Below are 18,987 nucleotides of genomic sequence, written 5' to 3'. Positions count from 1 at the left end.
GATGAGTCCCCCAAACTGGAGGTGTTCGGGGGCCAGGGAGAAACACGGGGCTTGGGGGGCTGCCACGGCCCCCCATGGCGGGGGTGCGCAATGAAACCCCCGTGGTGGCAGCGGGTGACACGGTGGCCGAGGGCCGTGAGCAGCCGAGCCCTGCACGGAACTCGGGGTCTGCAGCCTGGAGCTGTGCATGTGTCCTGTGCCTTCCCCCCCGCCCCGCTCCACTCCACTGGGAGAAAAAACGCCAGATAACCTGGAAAGAACAAAAAAACCCAGCCCAGCAGAAGGAAGTTAGAGGCAGGGCAGCAGGAGCACGCGCGGCCGGGCACGCATCTCATGATTGATTTCAGGGTGTTTATTCCCCTTTCCCGGGGGCTGAGTCACGGCCCGAGGCGCCGGGGGTCAGCCCGGGGGGGCCGTGAGGCGGCGCCCCCGGCCCCGCTGCCGCTCCCGCCCCGTCCCGCCCTCACGTGACGCCGCCGGTTGCAATTTTAGACCGTCAGCTGACTCCAGAGATCCGTGGAGAGGGGCCGCTCTGCCTACAAAAACAGCGACGGAAAGCGGGAGCGGCGTCTCGGCCTCTCAGCGTCGGGACCTCCAGCCTCTGACCCCTCGTCATCGCCGCCAGCAGCGCCATCGCCGCCATGGGCCCCCGCGGCCTCCTCCTGCTGCTCGCCCTGGCCGGGTCCTGCGCCGCCCTCATCAGGTGAGGGGAGGGGGCTCCTCAGGGGCTGCTGAGCCCCCAGGGTTGGGAGGGACAGGGGAAACGCACCCCCGGTGCTGCTGCAGCCGTGGCCTCCGAGCTCCACTCACAGCCCTCCATAGCGGGTGGCTCCCCCTCCATCAAAGCAAGGAGGGGAAGGTTCGGAATATCCCCCCAATCCTGCGCATGGAGGGGCCTCGCCCCAGCTTCCCCTACACCTGGTGACCTCTGGCAGCCCGCCGGCCTTTCCCCCTATCCTCTGGTTTTGGAAAAAACACTGAACGCAGCGCGCCGAGGGGGGATCTAGCATAGGGTGCTGGCAGGAGCCCAAACCTCACCCACCTCGTACTGGCGCGTTCCCTGTTTTGAGTGGAGCCCTGCTGCCCCCCTTCCCTAGGTATCCTTGCCCTGCACACCCTCTTTAACGGGAGTGTGTTTGCCGTCCTGACACAGGATCCCCCTGACCAAGTTCCCTTCCATGCGGCGGATCCTGAGAGAGGCAGGCAGCGAGATCCCAGATATGAATTCCATCACCGAGGCCATCAAGTACAAGCTGGGCTTTGCCGAGGAGGGTAAGCCCACTCCGGAGATTTTGAAGAACTACATGGATGTGAGTAACAACCCCCCTGCAGACCATCCCCTGCACTGCAGCGGACCCCAGCACAATGTCACTTGTAGGGGTACCCATCCCAGGGGGTGGTGAGACATGCCAGCCTCCCACCAGCCAGGAAGGCAAAGGCGGGAGAGATGTTGACCCTGTAGGACAGATTCATTCACCCCCATGGCTTAGTGAGTGAGTACCAAAAGGTGCTTCCCATCATTACTAAACTAAAAATACTAATAGTAGTAATTATAAGAACAATAAATAACCCAGTGCCACCCAAGCAGGAGCTTTACAGTTTGTGACCTATTTCCTTTCCCCTTTGTCAGTAATTAACAATCATAAATAGGGGCCTGCTCACTTACAGTCATTCCTAGCATCTTCTGGCCATTTGGATTCTACTTCTGTCAAGACAGAGGCATAAAAATCATGCTCTACTCCTTGAGGATGCTAGCTTACTATGGTACTGGGGATGCAGGACCCTTCTTCTCACTATCCTTCATCTTTTGCACTGCCCTGGGAAAAGCCACCCTTTATCTCCACTTTCTTGTCAGCAGTTTAGGGAGCAAAGAGACCTGGGTGGTGGTGGAAAGAGAAGCCATCAGATAAAGGGCATGAAGTTTGCCCTTGCTCTGCTGCCAGACACGTGTGAGGTTTACTATTTCAGGGTTCCTTACCAGGCAGTGTAGGATATGAGCATTAGCTGGCAGAATGAAACTGGGCCCAGATATTTAGGCATTAATTCAGCACATGTTCCCCCTGCTGCCCTTCCCCAGCAACTCTTGTCACCCAGCCAGCGCCGTCCTGTCCTGGGAAGGGCCACCGGTGTTTCAGTTGGCAATGTTGAAAGCGAGGGCAAGCAGTTGTGTCACAGTGCTGTCTCTTGCAGCCACAGCTCAGACCTCCACTCAGGGCAGCACTGTTTTCCCTTGTCACAGTGGCACCAATCCAACCTGTGGTGGCAGATAAGGGACCACTGGGTCCCTCCCAGCCTGGCTGAAAATACTTTGCTGCCAAATGAATTCTTGGGACAAACCCCACTAGCCTGCCTCGTATGCTCCCTGCCCTGGGACCCTTCATGGGTCTGTGTGTGTGACAAACGGAGCCCCTGTACCGGGGGTTAATTTTCAAGCCCCAGCAATAATTACAGAACCACTGGAAGCAATGCTGCCTCCCCATTATGGCTAATTGCAATGTTGCAATGGATTGTTAATTACTTAGTGAGCAAGCCTTGCAAACTAAGCGCACAGGAGGTGAACAGCTTTGATAATCCTGTTTTCTTCCCTTCCCCCCTTTCCCCCCTCTTAATTAAGTACACGTGGGGTTTGGAAAGGCTACTGGCTGACTTCCCTCGCTAGCAGCCTTCTCTCCAGAGCCCTGAACCAGCTCCTCACCAGGCAGGACACAGCTCCCTGCCTGTTTGGGAGGACTGGGGAAAAATGAGTCCTTGTATCATCTGCCTAGCATTCTCCATTCATCCTCTCCTCTGTGGAGAGAGGGTTACTTTGCCAACAACTCAGCCATTCAGGTTTCTTCCAGTTCCAGCAGAAATATAGTCTCAGAGCAAAGGTGTATCCATCAGATTCCTGTGCTACAGGGACTTCTCCCAGTCTTTCACCTTAGAGGCCTAAATCCATCTCTGGTGGTGCTGCTCATGCTCTTTGCTCCCACCACTCCTCCAGTCTTCCACCTCTCCAGAGTGAGCATTTGTTTATTCCCTCATATTCCTGGAGCTCACCAGCAAGCACCAAAACCTGCAGCAGCTGTACCTCCACCTGCAGTGGGCAGTGCTGCTGCTCGCTGCAACCCACAGTTTCTCTGCAATCACACGAGCAAAGCAGCTTCCCAGCCAGTTTCAGCTTTTCAATAACGCAGGTGTTTTGCTTGGCTTCCTTCCGTTGTTTTTTTCTCATCCTTGTAGTGAACTGCATATTAGCCTGCAGACCTTCCCCCTTCTGTTCTTCTCTGTCTCCCTGCCCCAAATGTCCTCCCCCGAACACACCCATCCCACTTGTCCTCGATTTATCCTTTTCACACCCGCTGTAATGAATTGTGAACGCTGAAGGGGAACCTCCCTTCCAGAGGACAAAAGGCTGGGAACCCATCAGTGCCAAAACCAAGAGGAGGGCAATGTTTAGATAAGAAGCTGATCCTCTATTCAACCCTAAGAGATTTTTTAATCTTTAATCCCTGCTTTTAGCCAGCTGCCTCTACTCATGGCTCCCTTTTTCTGCTTTGCAGGCCCAGTATTTCGGTGTGATCGGTATCGGAACACCCCCCCAGAATTTCACTGTGATCTTTGACACTGGCTCCTCCAACCTCTGGGTTCCATCCGTGCACTGTTCCATGTTGGACATCGCCTGCAGTAAGTGTCACGGGTGCCAGAAGCTGCCAAACAGCTTCTCCTTCCCTGCAAAATGTGGAGCCTTGCATTGCAAGAGGAGAAACTGAGGCAGCAGTGTGAAAGGACTTGCCAGAGGCTGATGGGCTTTTTAGGGTGAGAGCTAGAAATACAATCCCAGCTTCCTGCATCCATCCTTCATTAGTCCTTTCCTGGGTTTTTTCTTTTCCAAGTAAGTCCTATACAAGGCCAAATTTTCTCCAACAGCTTCAGCCCTACAGCAGGGGAGCAGCATCACTGGCTGTGATGTTTCTCCCCAAATTATAGACCAATGCTGCTGTTATCCCATTGCACAAGGCTGACTTTTTTAAGTCAGCCTCTTGCCAGATCTGATACAAACTGTCCTAGTTTCTGGTTTATTGCTGCACAGAGCATGTGTGTGCATGTTTATGGAGTTATAATTAACAAGAGCCAGGTAGGCACAATGGAATGAGAATGTCTTAGAGACTACAAGTTGGGTTTTTTTAATTCTGTGGCATTCCTATGCAATAACCTTCCACAGCTGAAGATGTCAAACCTGGCTATGGCAAAATGCCATTTAAAAGCTGCTGGTTGTGCTGCTTAAGCAAAGTGGAGAAACCTGTGGAGTCAATAAATGCAACCATGAAAGGCATTCCACAGAGCTCACTGGGAGTAGAGTGGAAATTTGGACTTCCTGTACACAGATCTTCTCTTTGCATATGTGAAACGAGCTTTAGAACACTGACAGGGTGGTGAGGTTCAGACCTGGTATGCCTAGGGAATTCTTGATTTGTAGCAGGGAGATGGTTTCTCAAGGCAGTGCCTCGTGAGGTCTTGTCTGGGACCAAAGGGCTCGTCTTATGAATATACAAGGAGCTTAAACTCCTGCCAGACTGGAATCCAAACTGGGACCCAGACAGCCTAGCTGGGAAACTCCTTGTGTAGCTCTGTTACTTTGTGTAGGGCTCAGCTGCTTCATCCTCAGCTGCTGTCTGCACCACTCAGCAACCAGCTATGGGACTGCACTGGCCAGCTCGTGACTCGGGAGGAGTCTGGGGAGGAGGAGTCTGCCTGCCCATAAAACCAGGGATATTCTACAGTGCCCAACCGAGCCAAGGGGAAAAGCAGCTTAGACTAGGGGAAAGCCCTTCTCCTCTGCAAATAAAGCATAAAGGAATATTTTGACTTCTTTCTGTACTAAAAACAATGTATGAAAAGTTTCCAGCTACTCCTAGTAAAAGAAACAGATAAGTCCATGAGGTAAAAGCGTTCCTGCCCAGAGCAGACTATATTTAAAGCCACCCTGGTTCTCCATGGCATGCAGAGGGATACATTTTGCTCTGCTGACTAACACACCACACCAACCACATAACCTCTAGGCTTTTAATACCCAGTAGCCAAATCGGATTTAACAGCCTGAATTAGATCTGCCCACCTAATTCCCCAGACACTAGAAATGCTTTGTTGAACAATCTGGGCATGGCAAACCCTGGGTTCAGGCCTACCTTTACATCATTGAGTGTCCATTTGTCTGGATAAACTGGATGGTGTGGTTAGGTATTGGGGAACCGTAGATATAAAGGAGCACTAATGCTGTGTGTCCCTTTGTGTCCCCTTTCCCAACTGCAGTGGTGCACCACAAGTACGACTCTGCTAAATCCAGCACCTATGTGAAGAATGGCACCAAGTTTGCCATCCGCTATGGCACAGGGAGCCTTTCCGGGTTCCTCAGCCAAGACGTAGTCACGGTGAGTTACGACTGCCCCTGTCCTGTGCTGCCCCAGACTGCTTTCAGTAGAGTGCTTGGAGCTGTTAGATTTCAATGGATCTCCTTTCTTGAGTGTCCTGCTTGCATAGAACATCCTTCAGTGCTGTGTTTCCAAGTCCTTTGAAATGACATGGTAATGATGACTGTTAAGGTAGCAATAACCATGGCAGGCTGAGAAGGGAGAAGGTATTAATCTGCAGGTCGGCAGGCTGGGAGTGGGGACTGCTCACATGGTGCCCCTGCAAACATGGTCTCTGGCCATCCCTTCAACCCTTTTCCTGGTGACCCCAAAAACTTATCAGCCCGAGCACATGCCAACACCACTGCACAGACTGCTGGTGATGCCCAGCTTGTTCTTGGCCAATATCCACACATTAGTGGATGCCCACATGGGCAGCTGCCCAAACACAGGCCAGGAAAGGTCTCTTTACTGCCCCATCCCGGTCTCACATCAAGAACTGGTGCTCATGCTTATAAAGGCTGGGAGGAGGTTCCCCAGCAGTATTCAGTGTGCAGCTTGAATTAGCTGGGTGGTGGTTGCTTCACAGTTTGCTTTTCAGCAAGCAAAGCCTGAGCTTTCTGTCCTATGAAGGACAAGTGCCTTTCATGACTTCCTTCCAGGTACAGATGCTCGGAAGAGTTTGCCAGCTGCCAAACATCAGGGGTGCATGTGCTCTCAGATTACTTGCTCTCCTGGCAGGGATAAGAGCATATGTTTGCTTTGCAGGGGGGGAGAAACAAAGCAAAAGTTTTGAATAAGCACATAAATCTGGGGATTTGGAGGTTTCTGTTTAGGTTCAGATGAAAAGTACTGGCTTGCCAATTTCATCAGAATCAAAAAGTATCCAGGAGAAGTTTAAAGTGTGTGACTCTTGTAGGATGCACTCTTTAGCCCATCCTTATGGCATGAAGATTTCAGGCTAGCCTGGAAGCATCAGCTGTTGCCTCTATGCTGCATCCAGAGATGCAGTAAGGCAAACAGCAAACTTCATTGTCCTTAGAAAGCGTGGGCTTAATGCAAGGGCTGAAATGAGTCAGAAAGAAGATTGCCATTTTTTCCCTTTTTTTGGTTTGTAATTGTCACCCTAGTGCCTGTTCGCTGATTAGCTCTCCACTTCCCAGCAGCTCAGAGGAAGGATTTTGTGCCTCAGTTTGTTTGTGAAGTGGGGATGGCTCTTGTCAGAAAGCACAGCTTGTAGCATTTGATTTCTGTCTGCACAGAAGCAAGAGAAACCTCTTGCATGGAGCTGAGCAATGTTCCACTTGTAGTAGGCAAGAGCAGAGGTGAGTCTGAGGGTCAGGGACCTTCAGCTTGGACACAAGGATGCATCCTTTGATCCACAACATGTTGTAGGCAAGCTCCCAGTCAGGTATAGTGTTGAAAGAAAGACATTGAAATAACCTTCAGGGTGACCCTCTTGGCTCCAGCCATTCTGGTGGGTGGAAGCAGCCACAGCAACCCCTAGCAGCACTGACATCTGACCAAAAGATGCTTGTTGACAGGTAGTCCAGAGTCCCTCAGCCCTAATGTTTTTTTTGAGAGCTCATGTCAAACATCCTCTCTTGTTCTGTGGAGGAGCAATGTCCTGTAGTGCTGCACTCTGCAGTGCTGCTTGCTCTCCAAAGAGCAGCAGGTTCAGCCAGCCCTCTGCTGCTCAGACATCTCATCTCTTTATCACAGCCCAACCTCGGGATGTCCTTCAAGGACAGCAGAGGAAAGATAGCTGACCATGGGGCACAGTGTCTCTCCCATGACTGCAGTGCAGATACACTGCACAGGAGATTACTTTCCTTGCCTCTCCCTTGTGCCTCTATATCCCAAGCCCTAGTGCCAAGCTGTGCCTTAGAGGCCCTCACCTCTTGGTGTGCCTTTGCCATCCAGTGCTTAACTGCTGGCTGAGGCCACTAACAAGGAGGCCAGGTGAGCTGTGGAGGACTGACGCCTGTCTGCTGGAGGGTAGCCACCACACGGCCATCCACTGGTCATGATTTTTCGTTGCTCAGTGTCGGGGCAAGAGCCAGCCAAGAGACAGAGACAAAGGATCTGTGACCTGGCAGGAGCACTGCTGAAGATGGTCTTGGGTTTCAAGCCCTGCTGAGGACCAAGTGCAGGCAGGGTCTGTTGAGAATCCATGACTGGGCAGAAATCTGCCTCCCCCTTGGGATGTGCAAGCAAATATTCAAACAAACCTGACACTCAGTGTTACCAGTCTATTACATTTTACTTTTTTTGAAGTAGAAGCTTCATTGAACTTTCCGAGCCGCTGAGGATCAGTGGTGCCAAGGGGTGGCTTTTGTAAACCTGGAGTGTACAACTGGGGCAGGCGCAGGCGAGCGGATGCGTTGCCCCACACGCTGCCCCCCACATCCTGCCCTGTGGCTTTTAGCTTTCGCAAGGCTCGATCGCCCTTTCCTAGTGCAGTCCTCCAATACCATTAAAGGCAGCACTGCTGTCCCGGCCTTGCACTGTCTAACCCTAGGGGGATATTAGTAATTTACAGGGATCGTTATCTGCCATCAGGTAGGAGAGGCCAGCTTGTCAGTCCAGCCTGGCTCACTACAGGGCTGCTAGCTGCAGGCTGAGAGGCTGAAATTGTCCTAGTGTGGATGCTAAAATTGCCTGTGGTGAGCCAGAAGCTCACAAGCCTCCTGAACTGCTAGAGCCAGAAGCCAGCAGATGCATCCTGCTCCCCATCAGCAGAGCTATCCTCCTTTCTCTGATCATCTTTCTGGGGATCTGCCCTTGGAAGGCGTTTCAGCTTTCCAGTGGGGAATGCCAGTCCTTCTCATGGCTGGCAAGGGAGGTGACCTTTGAATTCTCAGTATTCTGCTTGCTATTTTTGTGCTTCAGGCTCAACCTCACTTTCTTGGCTGGGTCTTCTCCGCTTTCACGGCAGGTCTCTGCAGGCTGGTGGCTCTTCCAAGAGATTCAGCAATATCCCGGGATGTTCCTTATTAGGGGACATCACAGGGATTGTGGGCAGAGGTGGGAGGGATTTGTGCTCCCAGCTGAGGATGAGTGAAGCACCCAAGGAGGTAGGATACACAGATGACTTAGATGATGTCCAGAGTGGGAAAGAGGATAAAAGGAACAGCACAAGAGCTTTTCAGACTGGGAGGAAATGATGAAGTAGGTGACAGAGGAGGAGATGCAGGAGGGACAAATGGATATGAGTCCTCTGAGGCCAGTGCTGGGACGCTGCAAAAGGCTGAAGAGATTCTCCTGCCCTTAGAAGTGTGCTGAGCTTTGCAGGGACTCAGGAGGTTGCACTGAGCCAGAGTTGCCAGTCTCTTCCCCTGGTAAGAGTGGCACCAGGGTATCTAGTTTCTGTAGCGGGCTACAAATGGAGTGGTGGAAGCAGGCAGGAGTGTGGCAGCACACTGAAGGACGTGCTACAGCCTGTGTTCAGTGAGGTTCTGTTACCACCCAGGTCCCCTGAGTCAGTTTTCTTTACAATCTGCTTTTCCCTTCCCTCCCCATCTCCCCACAGCTTGGTGACTTGAAAATCATGGATCAGATCTTTGGGGAAGCCACAAAGCAGCCAGGCATAACATTCATCGCTGCCAAGTTTGATGGCATCCTGGGCCTGGCATTCCCAAGGATCTCTGTGGAGGGCGTCGAGCCTTTCTTCGATAACGTCATGAAACAGAAGCTGGTCGACAAAAATATGTTCTCTTTCTACCTAAACAGGTAGTGTTTGGTTTGGTGGCACACCTCTGGTTGCAAGGGCAAGCCAGTGGGCTTTTCTCTGTTTCCCAGTAGCACCTCTTGTCATCTGCTGTTTTACACTCTGGACAGCACTTCCCAGTTGAGGAAGTCACAAGCAAGTTCTGCTTGCAGGAGCAGTCAGGCCAAAATCTCTTATGTTTGCTGCTCTGAAGTAAGGAAACAGGAAGTTGAAATGCAGTTCTTTTTCTGACAAAAAGCTGGGTAGATCTGTGACCAGATTTCTTAACTGATGAATAGACAGAGGATGTTTCCAGAGGAAAGAAAAATAAAAATAAACAGGGCTGTGATCATGAGACTGATATTAGTGCAGTCCCCTTTTAGAGAGGTAAACAGCCCTAATCTGCTGCCAAAATCCATAAGCCATGTGGTCACCACCATGTCGCCTCCCCAGCAAAGGTGCCCCCCATCAGTCATCACTAATAAGGGGGCCAGTGCTCTCTCACCACCCTGGGAAATCATCTTCTGCAGCTGCCAGCACCTTCCCACCCACTCCTGCTCCCCTCAGGACACCCCGTCACTTTTCTGGCACCACAGCAGCGAATCTGAACTACTTCAGCCCAAAAAGTAGCATGCCAAGAGCAGGTAGGGCAGAGAGGGCTGCTGCTGGCCATTCAAGCACCAGCCCTCCCCCATCACCATATTTCTTCCCATCTGCTCAGGTAACCTTGAGGATTCACTCCAAGGCTGCTGGTTGTCAGAGTTGAGTGCAGCTAACCTAACCCTACATCAGCTGTGTCCAGCCCTGCACAGGCACTTTTTACAAGCTGATTTAGGAAGTCCCTGTGTCAGTGCTTAGTTCCCCTTTGCCATCCCCCTTCCCTGCCATGAGTTTCTTCAGGTTTCTATGAGAAAGTACCAGGTGAAAAGCTCCAAGATGCTTTGGCTGGGCCAAAATATTCCCATTTCCCCATCCCAGCCTGTGTCACGGTATCTGTCCTTATATTGACATAACATAGCATGACATAAGTTATCTGTTTCCAATACTGTTAATGCTGTGCTTCACCTCCAAGCAACGCAGCAGGTATTTTAGGAGGCACTTGAAGCGGGTTGTTCTCACCCTGGCCTCCATGTTCACAGGATTGGGTATTGTTTTTCAGAGATCCCTCTGGTGTCCCTGGCGGTGAGATGGTCCTGGGAGGGACCGACCCCAAGTATTACAAGGGCGAGTTCAGCTGGTTTAATGTGACGCGTAAGGCCTACTGGCAGATCCACATGGACTCGTAAGTTCCCTGTCCACCTGACTACATGCATGGAGTCACATGTGCTGACAGCACATGCTTGAGGCTTCAGTGCGATCCTCCTTGAAAAGGAATCATCCCTGCAACATATCCACACTAAAAAAACCAGATATATTCGCACCCTAGGGCTGGGTTGTTTGTCACTCGGAGACAAAAGGCAGAAGCCATAAGGAAATGTTCTGCAAAATCCTTTCCTCTTGTTTGTGGCTTGACCCTTGGCCTTTGAAAGGATGCCTGCTGCATCCTTGTGAAGCGGAGAAAAATGCAAGTGTGTCCTCCTTGCAGGCAGGGCAAGCCCCATAGATTAAACCCCTGTTTTGCTCAGCTATCAGCAAGGCCTGAGCTGCATGGCTGTCCTGCACACAGCTCCGGAGGAGCAGGATGAGGCCTCAGGAAGCCAGCCCTTGACTGAAGGGCACGGCGCAGCAATCAGCATGCATTGTTGGAGGCAAAGGGGAGGAGAGCAGGCTGAGCTGACGGCCGCCAGCCCCACGGTCTATTCTGAGCTCTCCCACGTGATGGGAACTTAGAAATGGCCTGTGATCAGAGTGTGTCCTTTTCCTGGGAATTGCATCCCTCCCCAGTGCGGCATTTCAGTTCTCATTTTCCCCCAGAGCTGCAGCGTTGGCAAAGTATGGCAGACCCTTGGCTGGAAGGCTTTGTCTTTCTGCACCGCTGTGAAATGCAATGCGGGCAAGGAAGCCAAGCAGCTCCTGGCTTGCCTTTTCTCTGCACAGGAGCCCTTTCCTTGCCCATGGCTGTCACACCACCCTTTTAACCCTTTTTTTTCTGCAGTAGCACAGGCCATAAAAGTCCATAATTCATTGTCCTTAGCTCTCTCTCACGTCCATTAGCTGCAGCACTAGCTCTGGAGTGCAGGTAGCAGGCAGGGTACGCAGGCAGCATCCAGGCTCTCTGCAGAAATGCAGTTAGACTTCAAGGCACCTGCTCAGTCACGAGCAGACCACAGGGAGCCAGGGGGTCTGTGCGTTGAGTTGGTGCTGCATCAGTGTTTCTGAACATCTGTGCATCCTGGGTGTCTGTTACAGCCCTCCCTTGCCTGCCTGCATACTGCTTCCTGCTGCCTTCTCTGGGAGGCCTTAAGGGTTGTGTAATGTCTGGGTATCTCTCCCCAGGGTGGATGTTGCCAACGGGCCAAGCGTGTGTCAGGGGGGCTGTGAGGCCATTGTGGACACGGGAACCTCACTCATCACTGGCCCCACCAAAGAAGTGAAGAAGATACAGGAGGCCATTGGTGCAAAACCACTCATAAAAGGCGAGGTGAGGCTGGGCTGGAAATGTGAGGGTCTATGGCCATCACAGCACCTATGCTTACACCATACTTTGTACCTAGATGCTTGTTGAGACCCTAGTCTTCTGCTCCCTCTCATCTTTGTTCCCAGCCTATGCTCCTGGAAAAGCCACTGGCACGTCAGGGACCCCTTCATCTTTTCATCTTGGGCAGCATTCACTATCCTGCTCATGCTCACGGTAGAAAACCCAGGTCCCATAAACTTTGTGAAGCCTTGAGTCACCTCTGCCACCCATCTCTGGAAGGTGGAAGAGAAGGGATCCGAGTTGCAGCTGAGACGAAGTATTCACATTAATATGAGTCCAGAGACACTTTAATAAAAGTATTATTCATGCAAATGGCAACCTTTTGCATGAAGGTTTTCAACCATCAAAGCTAATCTCACAAGACACTCTTCCCTCCCTAAAATTGTGGAAGAATATGGATTATAATTTTTTTCTACTCTGTAGAAAAAAAATTGCCTGCTCTGAAAGCCCTCCCAAATCAGAGCCATGAGCATTTGTTGGGCTTTTCTGCAGTGTCAGTAACCCCAAGCTGCAGCAACAGTTGGCCTAGACCTGCCATCATCCCCAAGACTTGCCATTGTTAATGAAACTGGCTTTGTCTATTTACCTAGCCACAGCTGCCTCTCCTCTGGTAAAAACCCCCAGCCATGCCACATTAGCTGTGGCACTCTGGGACTCAGCAGAGCCAAAAGCTGAATCCAACATCCTTTGACTCCGTGCCTATCCATAAAGCCCTCTTGCCCCTCAGCTTGGAGCCCTAGGCAGGGAGCAGCCTACTTACCCCAGCTCGAGCTTCTGCACTCTGTGCTGAGCTGGTTTTAGGGAAAACCACAGCAAAGATGTAACCCTGTTCAAGGAAGACTGCGGGAGAGTGTGGGCGGTCCAATCTAAAGCCTTTACTGTTGCAATTTCAGTACATGATCCCCTGTGAAAAAGTGCCAACACTGCCTATCGTTGCAATGAAAATGGGAGGGAAGTCCTTCAACCTCACAGGAGACCAGTATGTCCTCAAGGTAAGTCCAGGCAGATTTTTCCTGCCTTATGCTTCTTCCCCAAGGCCTGGCTTTTGCTTCCACTGCACCAAAACACAAGAGCAGCCAAAGCAATGCTGCAGCTGGTGCTCAGGAAAAAATCTGAAAGGTTGGGCTGTCAGGTGGTGGCACTGCCAATGGATCCAGGTAACCTCATCAAAATCTCACAGGAGTAAGACCCCCTGCATAATGCTCATGAGGGATAGCAGGATGGTTAAGGAAGGGGGAGGCAAGCTGTTGCATCACTTTAAACAAACATTGCAACTCTTTTCTGCTGCATTCTGGTGCCATGAGGCCAGCCTTATTACAGCAGAGGCCACCAGCCTGTCATTTAAGCCATCAGAATCAACTTGCAGGGACCATGTTGTGCAGACCTTCACCAATGGCCCTAATTCAGAGCTGCATGGGCTGGGAGGTTTATGGCCATGTGCAGCTTTGCTTGATGCTTTAGTGCTTAAGGGAGGGGGAGTTGGGTTTGCAGTCGCAGAAATGGTGGGTTGGGAGTCACTTTTGCAATCTTTGGATTTCAGTCTGGGAGAGGCTGAAGCAAAGGCAGCCTTGCAGGTCTTCTTGCCAAGCCTGCAAGGTTGAGGAAAGGGAATGGCCTGCTTAAATTGAAGCTTTCACTCTTCTTTCTAGATGAGTGCACAAGGAGAGACTATCTGCATGAGTGGCTTTTCAGGCCTGGACATCCCACCCCCCGGGGGCCCACTCTGGATCCTGGGAGATGTCTTTATTGGACCCTACTACTCCGCCTTTGACCGTGATAACAACTGTGTTGGCTTTGCCTCAAGTGCCTAAACACTTGACCCCCACTGCCTCTGCCACACACACACTTGAAAACACACACACACGGGAGCTGTAGAGAAAGGTTGCCAGTATTAGAAATCCAGTGAGTGGAAAGGAGGAAAAGAAAAAGGAAAAAGAAATTGAACTAGATTTAAAATTACATGGAAAATAGTCATTAGTGCCCTGCTAGCTACTTTTTCCACTGAGTAAGTGGTGCTGGGAGGTCTCTAGCGGACATCTCCAGCTGGAGTAGCCCCTTGCTTTACTTCTAGGTCTTCCAGTATTTCTTTTTGAGAATGATTCTCAGAGGTGAACAAGGCCCTCTCACATCTCCCAGCACTGGTGTCCTTCCTGGGGGTAGGGAGGAGCAGCTGGCTGAAGCCATCCCCTGGCATATCTGTTTGTGCAGAGAGGCTGTGCTACTGCTCTTGGGTTTGATCTTCTGTGCTGGGGGAGAGGGACAAGGGAAGGCTGTCCTGCACATTAGTTCTTACTGCTTTTTCACTCATGAAGTGGGGGAGTGGATGGCCTGGGAGAAATTGTCTTTATGACCCCTCCTTGGCAGGTTGAGGCAGTAACCAGTAGGTCATTTCTCAAGGAGTTTGTGCTGGTTTGGTCCTAGGAAAGCATTTCCTGGGCTGCAGCGGTGGGGAAGCATGGTAATGTGCCCCAAGGATGAGTTTCAGAGCCTAGGGGCCGTGGTGGTGTGTTTTGTTTAGTTGTGGCATTAGAGAGCTGGGAGGCATGGTGTCCACATCCCTGACAGAATGGGACATGGGTTTTTAGGGGGGCTCTAGGCAGTGGGACTTTTCAGTCAGTATGAATATTAAGGGGGTCAAGATAGGTTATAATAGAGGTTAATTGAATTCAGGGCAATACTTGCCCAGCCTTCTGCTGAGCAAAGTCATGTGGCACAAGTTCTCTTGAGTTTAGTGACCTTCTCCCAGGTTCCCCAAACAGCAAATCTTCCCAGCTTCAACCACAGCCAGTGAGTTGAGAATAATGTTTCCTGAAGCAACTAAGAAATCTACAAGCTGAAATCATACTGGTAAAATCTGTGTTAGTTAGCCACATAAGAGCTTTTGGAAACATGATTCACAACATTTTGAACTGCTCAAAACTCAAGAGACAAGTTGGCAGAGCCAGCAAACCTCCTGGGCAGGAGGATGCCATGGCAGCTGCTGGACTTACATTCACTTTCCTTGCTGCCTTGTCCCAAAATCCAGCTGCCTTTAACACCCTCTGTACCTGCTTTCCACTTCACTAACACTGGTGAGGTCTGTTCATGTCCAGCTGTGTTGCAGAGAGAGTGAGGCACAATCCTGCTTTGGATTTGGCTGATTCAGCTGTGCACTCAGATCCTCCCAGAGAGCCGGGATCTGCGCATGTCATGCCACTAACTGGGCTGGCACTGGTAGGCAAACACTGGCAGAGCTGGGAGGATGATAAAATTAAGTTTTAAGCAGTACTGGAAAGCAGAAGAGAGCCTGCCAAGAATCCCAGCCCCTGTGCCGGGAGCAAGAGACTCTCTTCATTTTCCTGGCCTGCTGGATCAGGTTCTGAAGTTAAGGGAGTGGCAGCAGATATGGAGCAAATCTTGGAGTGACAAAAAGATAAGATCAGTGGTGGCCATGACCTCAAACCAGGCTAAACAGATGGCAAAATCCTGGCTACCCAAAATTCACTGATAATCTTGCCAGCAGTAGCAGTGGGGCTAAGAAGTTTTTTGAGAAAGGTCTTTGGTCAGTGAGAGAATAGACAGTTTTGCCCAGCAGAATAAGTTTGGCATTATAACCATGCTTCACCTTGGAGGGGTCTGGCATGGACAGTGGGGACAGGTGTAGGCACACATGGGACACATGCATTGTTCCCTACAACCCCAGATGTGACAAATGCTGCTCCCCAAAGCTTGCTTCTGCCTCCTCATAATCTTCACCTGGAGCTCTGCATCTGGACACCAAAGGACATCTCTTTTAGACTGGCCAGAGAACAGTAGCATGTTACCAAAAAAAAAAAAAAAATCTTCAGTAGCTGCTCCAGAATTAGCAAATGTTCAGCACCTCTCCAGGGATCTTCAGTTTCACACCAGTTAAGTGCTCCGAGCTCCTCCAAGTTCTGCTACATTGTTTCCCAGCTGCAGGATTTCTTCAGCATGGGAAGACAAGAGTTGGCCTCTTGGGTACCTGCTGAATAGACTTGATGTGAGGTGGAAGGTTGACATGGACCAGGCAGTGGCTTTTGAACATGTTCAGCATGAGATTGAAGTGGGATGTGCAGCACAGCCCCCGATGGAGCCCTTGGGCCATGGCTGTGCTGGGCGTGCGCTGCCTCCCGCTGCCTGCGTGGTCCCAGCACAGTGACTCCAGGTGGGCCGGTGTCTTAGCAGGCAGGAGGCAGCTGCCTGGGAAAGCATGGCCCAGAGTGATGCCCTGAGTGACATATTGTAGGATGGGCTGGAGGACCAGTTCACTGCAGTCTTCCCTGAATGGGTCTCCTCCCTTTGTTCTGTTGTTTGCATTTTTAAACCCATCTCTAATCGTGTGACTGGTTTTTTAAAATTATTTTGCTGTCAGAATTAATTGTCTCTTCATAGAAAATTGAAAAGAAAATACAGTATTTTCCCCTTTACTCTGAGAGCGATCTTTCCTTTTGCAGTTTGAGATGCCAAACTTTGTGGGTGTGCAGAGACTGTGTCTCCCTGACCTATTATCCCTGGACATCTGGTTGCCCTCTTGTGTGGACTCCTGTGTGTTTCAGAAGGGCTCCTCCCTTTCTCTCTGATAAGGAAACATGCTAGGACCCTGTTGGATTTGTCTTTTTCAATAAATTAAAACACAACTCAGCCTCTGCAAGGTGACATGACAATGCCAGCTGCCTGGGGCAGCAGGCACTCCCAGCATCCCTGCTAGTCTACAGCCTTCTCCTGGGGCCACACCTCCCCAGCTGAGTATTGCCAAGGGTAGTCCATTAATAGGGAATTTAAGTTGTTCCCTGATCGTCTGGACCAGTTAGAACAATATCCTGCTTAGGATTAGAACAAGTTCCTGTTTAGGATTAGAACAAGTTCCAGCTTAGGATTTGGAATGGTCCTGTAGCAGCCAAAGTGCAATTTCAGTTTCTAAGTTTGGCCTATACTCAACTAAGGTGTGAAGTCTGGGGAAGTCCCGTAGCGCAGTGATGAACATGGTGTAGGGTTTGTTCAACAATGTAGGAAAAATCCATCCCTCTTGCCTAGCTGTGTCATTTTTCGTCCTAGCAGTGCTGTATAGGAGCTGGAGACTCTGAAGCGGAATGAAGGCCCCATGTGCCAGGTGGAAGATAAGAGCTAATCCCTACTTTGAAAAAAGCATCATCTACATAAGCGAGATGGATGCAGCCAAGTCCCAACCCATCTTCTGAGCGCAGATCTAAGCACACAGCTTAGCCGATTTCCCTATTGGCATATCCTGAGCCTTTGTTCCCCCAGGATGCCTAAATTCCCCCATCAGCTGTTCTCCTATGTTAAAGAGATGGATTTAACCCAAAAGGGCTGGCTGGATCCTAAAAACCAATCATGCAGCCCACTGTTCCTCAACAGCCCAAGGGGAGAACAAGTCATCTGCTGCCAAATATTTATTGACAGGAATATGAGGGCCCTGTTTCTGCTGGGGGTTTCTGCCTAAGTCTTCAATCGTGCCTTGTGTACTGAACATTACATCCCAGTGGGAACAATCACAGCCTTGATCTTGGCCAAGAGCAGGAGAAGCCAAGAGCCAGAATTGCCCACCCATGCTTTTCCAGCAGGTAGCAAAGCACACACTCTGCCCCAGGAGCAGCCTGAATGCAGCCCCACACTATCTTCCCCAGAAAGTCCTCAGTTTACTTCAGCCCCCCTGTTTACTGCCCCATCTCTACAGAACTCCATGTACATGACAATTTGGTATTTCACTCTTCATTAAATGTCTCCACTGGTGAGAAAAACCATCAAATTTTTCATTACATGTCCCCTTAAGTAGTGGGGTGCCTGGCACTGACCCCCAGGGCTGTCTTCATGGACCAGACCCTTCTCCAGTTCTGCTTAGGGCTTTACCAAAAGCCGATTAACACAATGGCTTCCTTCTCCTGCCCAAGGGGAGGGAAAATGAGACCCCTAATTTATGGAGATGACTTGCTCATCTGGTTGGCTCAGCAATTTGTTCATTTGGGAAACTATTTTTACTCACCATGAATGACTAAGCACATCATTTTGGGGGTTGATGGCTTTTCCTTTTTCCGCTCTTTCTTGGATTTATTTATTTTTAGGTTTCTTTGGGAGGGAAGAGAAGCAGAGTGCAGAATGAAAGCTCAGAGAACAGGAGACAGAGATCAAGGGAGAATGGGAAGATTGGATTTACCCCTCAGAGTCTCAGGCTGCCTTACTGCTTATGGAACTTAGCAACCCACTGAGCAAATTTATAGGGGTAATAGGAAGGGAGCATTCAGGAGGCTGTGGACTTTTTCCTTCTGGAAAAAAAAAAAAGAAAAAAAAAAAGAAAAAGCAGGGTCAGGTTTCTGAAGAGCTTGAGTAGGATTTGAGACAGAAGATTTTCTCACAGGTCTTACAGCACTTCATTATGCTACAGCCCACATGTCTCTAGTGTGAATACAGGAGAATTGCTTGGGGCAGAAAGCATCCTTCTGTTCTGTTTGTCCCGTGCTTAGTACAAGGGGAAACCAGCCTTGATACCACAGGAATGCAGGCAATTATTCAAACTCATCCCACCTTTTATTTGAAAGGAAAGTAGTCCTAGACCATATGGTTGAGGGTGTGCATGCATGACTTTTGAAGATGCCCAGAAAATTGGAGGAGGGTTAAAATAAAGTAGAATATTGAGGGGTTTTATTCCTTCCATTTTTTATGTCAGTTCCTTGGGGTCACATGAATGGCTGTTGAACCAGAGATGCTGCATATATGCCACTGTGGTCCACGTAATAAACCTCTCACCACTCTCACTTAACATTGAGGAAGATGATGAATCACTCACCCAAAGACCAAAAAGTGCTCTGCAAACTGTAAGGATGACCTGGTACCTGGAGAAGAGGAAAAACAGCCATTCAACCTCTCTGACCTTTCAGTCCTCTTCATACCAGGGAATGTGACTGTCTCTGTCGATCTCACATTCCCCTACACCACCCTGCTGCCTCCTCTTGCCTGCTCCAAACCTCCTCTGACCTTTTTCTCTGCTCACCCTCCATCCCTGCCTGACATTAAGAAGAGGAGCAGCCTTATCCACACAACTTTCCCCAGACAAATGAACAGCAGGTTCATCAGTAGCTCCAGTCTGCATCCATGGGGTTTCATTGTTCCTCCTGAGCCTGCAGCGAGGATACTCTGCACAGCTGAGTTTTTCCAAGCCCTCTAGAAAAGCTGACGACAGCTGGCTATGGTTCTGCCTCTCCTGCAAACCTCTTAATCCCACAGGAGCATCACTC

General features: G+C 50.3%; 1 protein-coding gene across 1 annotated transcript; it reads left to right on the top strand.

Annotated features, from left to right (window-relative positions):
- Positions 1-352: 352 nt before the first annotated feature.
- Positions 353-16,164, top strand: CTSD (cathepsin D). Its single transcript, XM_068193934.1, has 9 exons — positions 353-703; positions 1,154-1,310; positions 3,543-3,666; positions 5,293-5,411; positions 8,923-9,122; positions 10,259-10,381; positions 11,536-11,680; positions 12,631-12,729; positions 13,387-16,164. Exons 1-9 carry the CDS (start codon positions 642-644, stop codon positions 13,546-13,548), a joined length of 1,191 nt encoding a protein of 396 aa, XP_068050035.1. The 5' UTR covers positions 353-641; the 3' UTR covers positions 13,549-16,164.
- Positions 16,165-18,987: the final 2,823 nt, after the last annotated feature.

The sequence above is a fragment of the Anomalospiza imberbis genome, chromosome 6 (genome assembly GCF_031753505.1).
Source record: "Anomalospiza imberbis isolate Cuckoo-Finch-1a 21T00152 chromosome 6, ASM3175350v1, whole genome shotgun sequence".
Lineage (NCBI taxonomy): Eukaryota > Metazoa > Chordata > Aves > Passeriformes > Viduidae > Anomalospiza > Anomalospiza imberbis.
This window is presented reverse-complemented; position numbering and strand designations above follow the sequence as displayed.